The sequence below is a fragment of the Plasmodium knowlesi genome, assembly GCF_000006355.2.
Source record: "Plasmodium knowlesi strain H genome assembly, chromosome: 8".
NCBI classification, from domain to species: Eukaryota; Apicomplexa; class Aconoidasida; order Haemosporida; family Plasmodiidae; genus Plasmodium; species Plasmodium knowlesi.
Genome location: NC_011909.2, coordinates 1,186,491 through 1,200,056, shown reverse-complemented (window position 1 = coordinate 1,200,056; position 13,566 = coordinate 1,186,491). Strand labels below are relative to the sequence as shown.

Sequence of the window (13,566 nt, the reverse complement as noted above, 5' to 3'; positions counted from 1 at the left end):
GGAAAAGGAAGGAAAGAAAAGGAATAGAAGGAAAAGGAAAGGAAAGGAAAGGAAAAGAAAAGAAAAGAAAAAAAAAAAAAAAAAAAGAAAGGAAAGAAAGAAAAGAATAAGAAGGAAAGGAAAGAGTGAAGGAATATTACGTAGCATAATAACGTATATTTCCTGGTCTTCTATTATTTGTTGCCCGTGTTCTTCCGCTTGGTCGTCGTCCTCCATCATCATAGATGGTCGAAACATCGGTGGAGCTACCACCTAAGGTGGATGAGTCACCACCACCACCACCTAGGGTGGTGGAACCATCACCACCCAAGGTGGAAGAATCGAAGCCGTCAAAGTGTTGATCATTGTGTCGAAAAGTAGATCTTCTTCCCCTACTCCTTCCTCCTGTATTATTGCTGCCACCAAAGAGGGTTTTTTTTATTCCATCAAATACATCAGTATACTGAAAAGAAAAAAAAAAAAAAAAAAGGGAAGAACATATATATACATATATATATACACATGTATGTACGTATATATATGTATGTATGTATATATGTATATGTGTACGTATATATACGTATATATGTATATGTATGTATATATATATATATATGTATATATATATGTATATATTATAATGTACTTACTTTATATAAAAAGAAACCGATAGTTGGTATTCCTATGGTGGCAATGGTACCACCAGCTACAGCACCAGGTGCGATTGTCGAGTCGGAGCCCGTGGTGGACGGGGAGGATGATTCTGTGGGATTCGACAGCCCTATCGTATGTGAGGGTTCCTCCCTTACTACGAGGAATTTCTCCCCCTTAGCTTCCAGATGCTGCTCGATGGCTCTATGCTCTGTTCTAGTTTCCGTACTACATTTCTTCTTAAGTAGATTCTCATATTTATCGTCATCGAACATTGTGGAGAAGTCCTTACAATACTGCTCGTTACATCCTTCATCGATACATTGTTCCTTTATATCTTCGTAAGCTTCATAAATTTCATCTAGATAACTCCTAAGTTCTTCATCACAGTAGTATTTACTAAGCTCTAACTGCCCTTCTATAGTGTCGTAGTCGTAATGGAAATTATATAATTTTTGCATATTACGAAATACTTCTCTTTCAATGTTGTCGTATATAATTTTGCACGTACCCCTCCCTTCGGGATCCTGGAGTTCATGGTAAATGATTTTCATAGTGTCCTTCCATGACTTATTTACTGGTTTGGCAGGTATTTTACTCCCTAACCAATAATAGAAGTAATAACACCAATAATTCGTAGAATGCAGAACCTTCTTCCCCCATTCGTACGCACAACACCAGTTTCCCACAACCTTACTGGCATAGTCCTTAGTCTTAGGATCTCCGAACAATTTCTCCTCTGCGCTCTCCCTAAGACTATCTCCTAACTCCTGGCAACAGTCTATTCCTTTATTAAGTTCATCATAATATTTTCGCTTTGTTTCTAACAACTTATCCAACTCCGATTTCTATAAAAAAAAATTGGCAACATATATATAATTTCACGTATTCCCCACAGTTCTATTATACTTTTCTTAAAGAGTTACACACGAATAGTATGCACATATATTCCTCCTTAAACCAAATATAACCGCCAATTTCTTCAGTGCCATGATTCATACATTTATATATATTTCCCTATGTATATGTATAATTAATTTATATGTTATAATGTTCTATATGCTCCTTCTTCTCCTCATATACTCATATAAAATTCACATATGTATTAATACGGCCTTTTTTCCCCACACAGTAATCATAAAAGGAGATATATGGAAAGGGAATATGCAGAAAGCGGAAATATGGAATTTTGTCCTTCTCCTCTTGTTCTTCTAGTAGGTACATACCAATTTTCTTAAATCAATGATAATACAGACATTATAAACAAACATTCATTAAGATTCATCATATATGAACATTATTTACTACATGAAATCCTTTACCCCTTACCCCTTCTTTTTTTTTAATTAGTGCAGTATAATTTTTATAATCCCCATTATCCTGACTTCACATTTTACTCTCTAAGTTTGCAAAAATACAAAGAAAATTCCACTACACCTCTCTTTTCCAATACTTCTCAATATATTTTACCCATTGAGCACATTCATATAATCCCCCTCCTTTAAAATGAATAATGATTAAATCTAACACATATAATAATTATACCTTCTATTTTACAATTTCCACATCTCTTCTCGTACTATTATTTTCATGCCCATGGCCTTCTCCCATTATTTTATTTTTCTCTCTGTTACTCTTTATCTTTTTTCCTTCCTTCCATTTCCCCTTTTCTTATTCTACCTATTCCTATTCCTTCCATCCCCTTAACAAAATTATTTACATCATTCCTTTCTCTACTTTCCCTTAATTATCCTCCTAACTTCGCTTTCCTTCACATTCCTTCACTTCCTCTTAATCGCCTAAACCCTAAACCCTGAACCCTAAACCCTGAACCCTAAACCCTGAAACCTAAACCCTGAACCCTAAACCCTGAACCCTAAACCCTGAACCCTAAACCCTGAACCCTAAACCCTGAACCCTAAACCCTAAACCCTGAAACTTAAACCCTCAACCCTAAACCCTAAACCATATAACTGTGTACCGTAAACGCTAAACCCTAAACCCTGAACCCTAAACCCTGAACACTAAACCCTGAAACCCTAAACCCTAAACACTAAACCCTGAAAACCTAAACCCTAAACACTAAACCCTGAACCCTATACCTGTGTACCGTAAACCCTAAACCCTAAAACCTAAAACCATAAACCCTAAAACCATAAACCCTAAACCCTGAACCCTAAACCCTGAACCCTGAAACCCTAAACTCGTAAAACCTAAACTCGTAAAACCTAAACCCTTAAACCCTAAACTCGTAAACTCTAAACTCGTGAAACCTAAACCCTGAAACCCTAAATTCGTAAACCCTAAACTCGTAAACCCTAAATTCGTAAACCCTAAACTCGTAAACCTTAAACCCTAAACCCTGAACCATGAAACCCTAAACCCTGAACCATGAAACCTAAACCCTAAAACCTAAACCCTAAACCCTAAACCCTAAACCCTAAACCCTAAACCCTAAACCCTGAACCCTGAAACCTGAACCCTGAACCCTGAACCCTGAACCCTGAACCCTGAACCCTGAACCCTGAACCCTGAACCCTGAACCCTGAACCCTGAACCCTGAACCCTGATCCTACTTTGACCTTAACCCGGAACCCAACTTACCTTTAACCCGGAAGCAACTTCACCTTTAACCGGGAACCCACCTTATCCTGAACCCAGAACCCGCCTTATCCTGAACCCAGAACCCACCTTATCCTGAACCCGGAACCCACTTTTACCCTTAACCCTGAACCCACTTTTATCCTTAACCCGGAACCTACTTTTATCCTTAACCCGGAACCCACTTTTATCCTTTACCAGGAACCCATTTTTATCCTTAACCAGGAACCCATCATACCCTTAACCCGGAACCCTCTTTTATCCTTAATCCGGAACCCACCTTAAACCTTAACTCGGAACCTACTTTTATCCTTAACCCGGAACCCACTTTTATCCTTCACCCGTAACGAACTTTTACCCTTAACCTGAAACCCGTCTTATCCTTAGCCCAGAACCTACCTTACTTTTAACCCGGAACCTACTTTTATCCTTAACCCGGAACCTACCTTATCTTTAACCCGGAACCCACTTTTATCCTTAACCCAGAACCCATTTTATCCTTAACCCGGAACCTACATTACCTTTATTCCGCAACCTACCTTATTTTTAACCCGTAACCAACTTTTACCCTTAACTCGTAACCTACGTCATCCTTAACCCTGAACCCACCTTATACTTAACCCTGAACCCACCTTATCCTTAAACCGGAACTCACTTTACCCTTAACTCGTAACCTACGTTATCCTTAAGCCGGAACCCACCTTACCCTTAACCCGGAACCCACCTTACCCTTAACCCGGAACCCACTTTACCCTTAATCGGGAACCCACTTTTATCCTTAACCCAGAACCCACTTTTATCCTTAACCCAGAACCCACTTTTATCCTTAACCCGGAACCCACTTTTATCCTTAACCCTGAACCCACTTTTATCCTTAACCCAGAACCCACTTTATCCTTAACCCGGAACCAACCTTTACCCTTAACCCGGAACCCATTTTTATCCTTAACCCGGAACCCATTTTTATCCTTAACCCGGAACCCATTTTTATCCTTAACCTGGAACCCATTTTTATCCTTAACCCGGAACCCATTTTTATCCTTAACCCGGAACCCATTTTTATCCTTAACCCGGAACCCATTTTTATCCTTAACCCGGAACCCATTTTTATCCTTAACCCGGAACCCATTTTTATCCTTAACCCGGAACCCATTTTTATCCTTAACCCGGAACCCATTTTTATCCTTAACCCGGAACCCATTTTTATCCTTAACCCGGAACCCTTTTTTATCCTTAACCCGGAACCCACCTTATTCTTAAGCAGGAACCAACTTCACTTTTAGCACGGGACGTTGAACCCTGCCATTTCCGGATATTCTCGTTATTCTGTATACATCTTTGGTGTAAAGTGTATGTGTACTTCGATGAAGTTTTTTGTGCCAACACGTATGTATACACAATTTTTCCATGTGCGGGATAAGTGTGTGTTTTTCTTTTATATTTTGCGACCTTTTGCAACTGTAATATATTTCATCATACACCCCACTTTCCTTTTTTTTTTTTCTTTTTTTTTGTGTGTTCGCGGACCGGACACATCACATTATGGGCGAACGTTTATCGTCCTGCTTTCCGCAAAAAAAAAAAAAAAAAAAAAAGGAAGAAAAAATATTTTTCACAAGTGCAAAAAGAAAAATGAAAAAATAAGAAATATTTTTCGCAAACGGAAAAAGAAAAAATAAGAAATATATTTTTCGCAAGGGGAAAAAGAAAAAAGAAAGAAAAAATATTTTTCGCAAGAGGAAAAAAAAAAAAAAAAAAGCTTGTTCTTAAAAAAAAAAGAGGAATGTTTTTTTTCTTTTTTTTTTCAATAAACAAAAGGTGTTCTTTCACAAAAAAAAAAAAAAAGAAAAAATTTTTTGCAAACAAAATAAGAATAAAATTTGGAAGAAAGAATCTTCTTTTTTTTCTTTTTTTTTTTTTCAAGAAAATATAAAAAGGAAAAAAAGGAAAAAAAGGAAAAAAAAAAAGGACAAAAAGGGGTGTGAAACAAATATCCTTCATCTTAAACAATAAAACCTAAACTGTGAACCCTAAACCCTAAACCCTAAACCCTAAACCCTGAACCCTAAACCCTGAACCCTAAACCCTAAACCCTAAACCCTAAACCCTAAACCCCTGAACCCTAAACCCTAAACCCTAAACCCTAAACCATAAAAACTAAACCGTCAATCCTAGAACCTAAACCCTGAACCGTGAACCTCAGACCATGAACCCTAAACTGTAAACCCTAAAATGTGAACCCTAAACTGTGAATCCTAAACTGTGAACCCCAAACTGTGAACGGTAAACTGTGAACCCTAAACCCCTAAACGTAACCCTAAAACCCTAAACGTAACCCTAAACCCTAAACCCTGAAACCCATAAACCCTAAACCCTAAGCCCTAACCCCTGAACCCTAAACCCATGAACCCTAAACCCTAAACCCTGAACCCTAAACCCTAAACCCTGAAACCTAAACCCTAAACCCTGAACCCTGAACCCTAAACCCTGAACACTGAAACCTAAACCATAAAACCTGAACCATTAACACTAAACTCTAAAACCTAAAACTTGAACCCTAAACCCTGAACCCTTAACCCTGAACCCTGAATCCTAAATCCTATAAACCCTGAAACCATAAACCCTGAACCCTAAACACTAAACCCTAAACCCTGAACCCTGAACCCTAAACCTAGAACCCTGAAACCTGAATTCTCAACCCTGAACCCTAAATCCTGAACACTGAACCCTAAACCCTAAATCCTAAACCCTGAACACTGAACCCTAAACCCTGAACCCTAAAACCAAAACCCTAAACCCCAAACCCTAAACCCTAAACCCTGAACCCTAAAACCAAAACCCTAAACCCCAAACCCTAAACCCTAAACCCAGAACCTACCTCATCCCTTAACCCGCAACCTATCCTATCCTTAACCCGCAACCTATCTTAACCTTAACCCGGAACCCACTTTACCCTTAACCCTGAACCTACTTTAACCATAAGACAGAAATAACCTTACGCTTAACGCGGAAGCTACATCATCCGTAACTCAAAAACAACATAACACTTAACTCGGAACTCAACTTACCCTTAACCCGCAACCTACCATATCTTTAATCCGGAATTCACCTTATCCTTAACACAGAACCTACCTTATCCTTAACACGGAACCTACCATATCTTTAATCCGGAACCCACTTTTATCCTTAACCCGAAACCTACCTTATCCTTAACCCGGAACCTACCTTTTCCTTAATCGGGAAACTACTTTACATTTAACCCAGACGCAACTTTACTTTTAACCCGGAACCTACCTTACCCTTAATCCGGAACGTACCTTATGCTTAACCCGGAACCCACCTTTACCCTTAACCCGGAACCCACCTTTACCCTTAACCTGGAACCCACCTTTACCCTTAGCCCGGAACCCACTTTTACCCTTAACCCGTAAGCAACCTTTACCCTTATCCCGGAACCCACTTTTATCCTGAACCCGGAACCCACTTTTATCCTGAACCCGGAACCCACTTTTATCCTGAACCCGGAACCCACTTTTATCCTGAACCCGGAACCCACTTTTATCCTGAACCCGGAACCCACTTTTATCCTTAACCCGGAACCCACTTTTATCCTGAACCCGGAACCCACTTTTATCCTTAACCCGGAACCCACTTTTATCCTTAACCCAGAACACACTTTTATCCTTAACCCGGAATCCACATTAACCCTTAACCCGGAACCCACCTTACCCTTAACCCGGAACACACTTTTATCCTTAACCCAGAACCCAGCCTATCCATAACGCGGAACGAACTTCACCTTGAACCGGTAACCTACGTCAACCTTAAACCCCAAAACACGTACTATGTAAACCTTTTACCCATACGCGACATCCTATACCCTGAACCAGGAAAACTAAACCCTAAACCCTAAACCCTCAACCCTAAACCCTAAACCCTGAACCCTAAACCCTAAACCCTAAACCCTAAACCCTAAACCCTAAACCCTAAACCCTAAACCCTAAACCCTAAACCCTAAACCTAAACCTAAACCTAAACCTAAACCTAAACCCTGAACCCTGAACCCGGAACCCACTTTTACCCTTAACCCGGAACCCACTTTTACCCTTAACCCGGAACCCACTTTTACCCTTAACCCGGAACCCACTTTTACCCTTAACCCGGAACCCACTTTTACCCTTAACCCGGAACCCACTTTTACCCTTAACCCGGAACCTACCATACTTTTAACCCTGAACCAACATTACCTTTAACCCGTAATGAACTTTTACCTTTAACCCGGAACCTACCTTTTCCTTCACCCGGAACCTACCTTTTCCTTAACCCGGAACCTACCTTTTCCTTAACCCGGAACCCACTTTTATCCTTAACCCGAAACCCACTTTTATCTTAAACCTGGAACCCACTTTACTTTTAACCTGGAACCAACTTCACTTTTAACCTGGAACCAACTTTACCTTTAACCCGGAATCTACGTCATCCTTAACCCAGGAACAATCTTACGCTTAACCCGGAACCCACCTTATGCTTAACCCGGAACCCACCTTATGCTTAACCCGGAACCCACCTTATGCTTAACCCGGAACCAACTTCACCTTTAACCGGGATCCTAGGTCAACCTTAAACCTAAGAACACGTACTATGTAAACCTTTTGCCCATACGGAAGATCCTATACGCTGAACCCGTAAAACTAAAATGAACCCCAAACCATAAAACCCTAAACCCTAAACCCTAAACCCTAAACCCTAAACCCTGAACCCTGAACCCCTGAACCCTAAACCCTAAACCCTGAAAATCCTAAACCCTGAACCCCCCAAACCATAAAACCCTAAACCCTAAACCCTAAACCCTAAACCTAAACTCTAAACCCTAAACCCTAAAACCTGAACCCTAAACCCTAAACCCTAAACACTGAACCCTAAACCCTGAACCCTAAACGCTGAACCCTAAACCCTGAACCCTAAACCCTGAACCCATGAACCCTAAACCCATGAACCCTAAACCCTAAACCATAAACCCTAAACCCTGAAACCCTAAACCCTAAACCCTGAACCCTAAACCATAAACCCCTAAACTATAATCCCCTAAACCCTAAACCGTATACCCTAAACTCTGAACCCTAAACTTTGAACCCTAAACCCATGAACCCTAAACCCTAAACCGTTAACCCTAAACCCTGAATCTTAAACCCTAAACCCTAAACCTAGAACCCTAAACACTGAACCCTAAACCCTAAACCCTGAACACTGAACCCTAAACCCTGAACCCTGAACCCTGAACCCCTGAACCCTAAACCCTAAACCCTGAAAATCCTAAACCCTGAACCCCCCAAACCATAAAACCCTAAACCCTAAACCCTAAACCCTAAACCTAAACTCTAAACCCTAAACCCTAAAACCTGAACCCTAAACCCTAAACCCTAAACACTGAACCCTAAACCCTGAACCCTAAACGCTGAACCCTAAACCCTGAACCCTAAACCCTGAACCCATGAACCCTAAACCCATGAACCCTAAACCCTAAACCATAAACCCTAAACCCTGAAACCCTAAACCCTAAACCCTGAACCCTAAACCATAAACCCCTAAACTATAATCCCCTAAACCCTAAACCGTATACCCTAAACTCTGAACCCTAAACCTTGAACCCTAAACCCATGAACCCTAAACCCTAAACCCTAAACCGTTAACCCTAAACCCTGAATCTTAAACCCTAAACCCTAAACCTAGAACCCTAAACACTGAACCCTAAACCCTAAACCCTGAACACTGAGCCCTAAACCCTGATCCCTGAATCCTGAATCCGAAAATATACATCTAAGTTATTTAAGAAAGGAAAAAAAAATATATTATATGAAAGAAGAAAAGAATAGAAGAATAAAAGGGAAGAGAAGAAAATATATGGAAAGTAAAGGAGAGGAAGGAATGAAAAGACGAAAGAAAAAAAGGAAGAAAATGAAGAGAAGGAAAGGAAGAGAAGAAAATGAAGAGAAGGAAAGGAAGAGAAGAAAATGAAGAGAAGGAAAGGAAGAGAAGAAAATGAAGAGAAGAAAAGGAAGAGAAGGAAAGGAATAAAGAGAAAGCGGAAGAAAAGGTAGAGAAGGAAAGGAAGAGAAGAAAATGAAGAGAAGAAAAGGAAGAGAAGAAAAGGAAGAGAAGATAAGGAAGAGAAGAAATGAAAGAAGAGAAAAGTAATAGAAAAGAAGTAAGAGAAAAAAAAAGGAGGAGAAGAAAGGGAAATGGTTTCGAAGGATGAAAATGAATAATTTAGGAGAGGAAGGAAAGGATGACTTAAAGAGAAAAAGAAAAAAAAAAAAAAAAAAAAAAATTAGAAGGACCCAGGGAAAGAAGAAAGAATAAAGAAGAATTAGAAGAAATTTAAAATAAGAAAAAAAAAATCAAAGAGGTTAATACTCTTTTTTCTAAGAAAGTAAAGAAAGAAGAAAAAAGAGAAAGAATTGAAGAAAGGAAAGGAAGGAAGAGAAAGAAGAGAAGGAAGTGAAGTATGAAGGAAAGAAAGTGAAGGAAGGAAAGGAAGTGAAGAAAAGAAAAAGGAAGAAAATAATGGAAGGAAAGGAATGGGAAGGAAAGAAAGGAGTAAATAAAAATAGTGTATGTTAATCAGGAATGAAAGGAAAGGAAGGAATAATGATTCCTGGGAACAGGAGTCAGAATCAAGATGTAATGTTGGCATTCCGGGTTTAGGAGTAAAGGTTTTAGGGGTACTAGAAGTCAGATTCCGGGTTTAGGGGGAAGGTTTCAGGCTATAAGAGGAAGGTTGGAGGGTATAAAGAGAAGGTTTAAGTGTATAGGAATAAGGTTTTATGGTATAGGAATAAGGTTGTGGGGTGTTAGTATAACGTTTCAAGGGTATAGTAATAAGTTTTCAGGGGTGTTATAATAAAGTTTTATGGGTTAGCTTTAGTTACTTTAGGGGGGGAGAGGAAGAACTCCTCGCAGACAGGAAGGCAACCTCGATGGCACACTAACCTGATACTACAGAACAACTCAACAGCAACAAACAAATCATGGCGGCGTCAAAGGCGGCGCCATCGACGCCGCAAAAGGCGTCCAGCAAGGAAGATGGTATAAATATGTTATATGTAGTGTTAACATATTTAAAAGGAGAAAAAAGAAAAAAAGTATTTTTGTTTTAATATTTTTATTTTCACTTTTTCTTTTATACTTTCACTTTCTTTTTTTTCACTTTCTTCTTTTTTTAGAGAGAATACAAAGAGGATTAACTAAACTTGAGACCGCTTTCAAGGACCCCCTAACGGAATATGGGCCACTCCTTGCAAAATGCAAGGGGGGAGTAGATAAAACTTCCAATTCCGCAGAAATACAACCACATAAAGATGATTTATGTAATTATATAACTTCTGCTGTTAGAGGTACTTACGGGAATAGTCGATCAAAGGGTCAAGGTACAAGTCCAAGTCCAGGACCTGTTTCTGGTCCTGTTTGGAGTGGATTAGATCGTAAGAATCGTTGTTATATGTTACGAATATGTATGAAATATTTAATGCACCACTCTTGTATATCAGACAGTGATGTTAAGAAGATTTTAAATGCAATGGAACCGCAAGTTAAGACATGGAGGGTAGGGGAGGGGAGTGAAGAAGCTAAGCGAAGGAATAGGGAAGCTTTTGGTAATTGTATAAAAAAAACATGGGATAAAAATTATCGGGGAGAAAAAGACTTAAAGTGTAGAGTTATTGAGGTATTAGAGAAAGTGAATATAATACAGGATAAAAAATTGAACCCATTGAAATCGGTATTATCTGGTGCAGGAAGTGCAACATGCTCTACTTCATATGACAACAGTTGTAATAACGGCACGGCCGGTGTTGGCGGAAGCGGCGGTGGCGCCGTCGTCGACGACGTCGACGACGTCGTCAGCGACAGCGACGAAGACGATGATGACGAAGATGAGGATGTTGTTCTTGGTGCTGCAACAACAGCATCATCAACACAATCACCATCCCTCCCTGTAGGGAAGAAAGGGAAGGGAATCGTCCCTTCCCTTTCTTCCTTTCCTTTTGACTCGATTCATCCTTATCTTCCTCTAGTTCCTTCTATCCTTGGAATTATCACTATAACTTATTTCCTTTGGAAGGTAATATAAAAAAAAAAAATAATAAATAATGGGTAAAATGAAAAAATGAAAGAAAGGTATAAAAAAAAAAAGGTGAATAAAGCAGTACGCGATTTGTACTATTATTGATTCAGGGTGTATGTGTAAGATTTCGCATTTTTAGGTTGCGGGATTTATAATATTTTACGGTGTATATGTGGAAGATTTCGAATTTTTAGGTTGCGGGATTTAATATTTTACGGTGTAGAAGTGTAAGATTTCGTATTTAGGTTGCGGGATTTATAATATTTTTACGGTGTACATGTGTAAGATTTCGTATTTTTAGGTTGTGGGATTTATAATATTTTACGGTGTATATGTGTATGATTTCGCATTTAGGTTGCGGGATTTAATATTATTACGGTGTATATGTGTAAGATTTCGCATTTTTAGGTTGCGGGATTTATAATATTTTACGGTGTACATGTGTAAGATTTCGTATTTTTAGGTTGTGGGATTTATAATATTTTACGGTGTATATGTGTAAGATTTCGCATTTTTAGGTTGCGGGATTTAATGTTTTACGGTGTATATGTGTAAGATTTCGCATTTTTAGGTTGCGGGATTTATAATATTTTACGGTGTACATGTGTAAGATTTCGTATTTTTAGGTTGTGGGATTTATAATATTTTACGGTGTATATGTGTAAGATTTCGCATTTAGGTTGCGGGATTTAATATTATTACGGTGTATATGTGTAAGATTTCGCATTTTTAGGTTGCGGGATTTATAATATTTTACGGTGTACATGTGTAAGATTTCGTATTTTTAGGTTGTGGGATTTATAATATTTTACGGTGTATATGTGTATGATTTCGCATTTAGGTTGCGGGATTTAATATTTTACGGTGTATATGTGTAAGATTTCGCATTTTTAGGGTTTAAGTTTCCAGGTTATAATAACAACAATTATGGCCTGGTATTTAGATGATTTAGGGGGAAGTTTTTTTTTTATTTTAATCCAAAAAAAATTAAAAAAAAAAAATAAAAGAGTGAAAAAAAAAAAAAAAAAAAAAAGAAGAAAAAATATAGCACTCTACAATCTTCAGGAGAAATATTCTCTCTTTTTTTTTTTTCTCTTTTTGTAGTATTTTGGCCAACTGGGTAAAATAAAACGTTTCAGAAGAGCTCCTTTAAGAATTCCCGGTCCATCGGTACAAGAACAAGTCCTCGATCATGTGCAGCAAGATAGTTCACATGAATATCGATTGTTTAAGGAACGAAAACCTCGTTATGTTCCAACAAGAACAAAACGTTCTGGTCGCGATCCTGCTGGTAGTGGTCGCGTGAATCGTCGAACGATTATTGAAATTCATTTTGAAGTGTTGGATGAATGTCAAAAAGGGGACACACAATTGGCTCAGAAGGATTTTCTGGAACTTTTGGTTCAAGAATTCATGGGATCCGAATTAATGGAAGAAGAACAGGTTCCTAAGGAAGAAGTTCTTATGGAAGGTGTTCCTATGGAAGGTATTCCTTTGGAGCAGGCTCCAATGGAACGTGTTCCAAATTTAGGTTCCGGGTTTAAGGTTTAGGGTTCACAGTTTAGGGGTTTAGGGTTCACAGTTTAGGGTTTAGGATTCACGGTTCAGGGTTTAGTGTTCAGGGTTTAGTGTTCAGGGTTTAGTGTTCAGGGTTTAGTGTTCAGGGTTTAGTGTTCAGGGTTTAGTGTTCAGGGTTTAGTGTTCAGGGTTTAGTGTTCAGGGTTTAGTGTTCAGGGTTTAGTGTTCAGGGTTTAGTGTTCAGGGTTTAGTGTTCAGGGTTTAGTGTTCAAGGTTTACTGTTCACAGTTTAGGGTTCACAGTTCAGGGTTCACAGTTTAGGGTTCATAGTTTAGGGTTTAGGGTTTATATTTTAGGGTTTACGGTTTAAGGTTCACGGTTCAGGGTTTACGGTTTAAGGTTCACGGTTCAGGGTTTACGGTTTAAGGTTCACGGTTCAGGGTTTACGGTTTAAGGTTCACGGTTCAGGGTTTACGGTTTAAGGTTCACGGTTCAGGGTTTACGGTTTAAGGTTCACGGTTCAGGGTTTACGGTTTAAGGTTCACGGTTCAGGGTTTACGGTTTAAGGTTCACGGTTCAGGGTTTACGGTTTAAGGTTCACGGTTCAGGGTTTACGGTTTAAGGTTCACGGTTCAGGGTTTACGGTTTAAGGTTCACGGTTCAGGGTTTACGGTTTAAGGTTCACGGTTCAGGGT

At 39.1% G+C, this 13,566-nt stretch overlaps 2 protein-coding genes across 2 annotated transcripts; one reads left to right on the top strand and one right to left on the bottom strand.

The window, feature by feature from the left end:
• Positions 1-136: 136 nt before the first annotated feature.
• PKNH_0825700 (KIR protein) lies at positions 137-2,241 on the bottom strand (the record flags this gene model as incomplete). The annotated part of the gene is made up of 3 exons (XM_039113994.1): positions 137-442; positions 630-1,478; positions 2,188-2,241. 3 exons carry the CDS (start codon positions 2,239-2,241, stop codon positions 137-139), a joined length of 1,209 nt encoding a protein of 402 aa, XP_038969627.1.
• Positions 2,242-10,259: 8,018 nt separating this feature from the next.
• Positions 10,260-12,904, top strand: PKNH_0825600 (SICAvar, type I; the record flags this gene model as incomplete). The annotated part of the gene is made up of 3 exons (XM_002258862.2): positions 10,260-10,317; positions 10,455-11,350; positions 12,458-12,904. The coding sequence occupies 3 exons, from the start codon at positions 10,260-10,262 to the stop codon at positions 12,902-12,904; spliced, it is 1,401 nt and encodes a 466-aa protein (XP_002258898.2).
• Between the last annotated feature and the right edge of the window lie 662 nt (positions 12,905-13,566).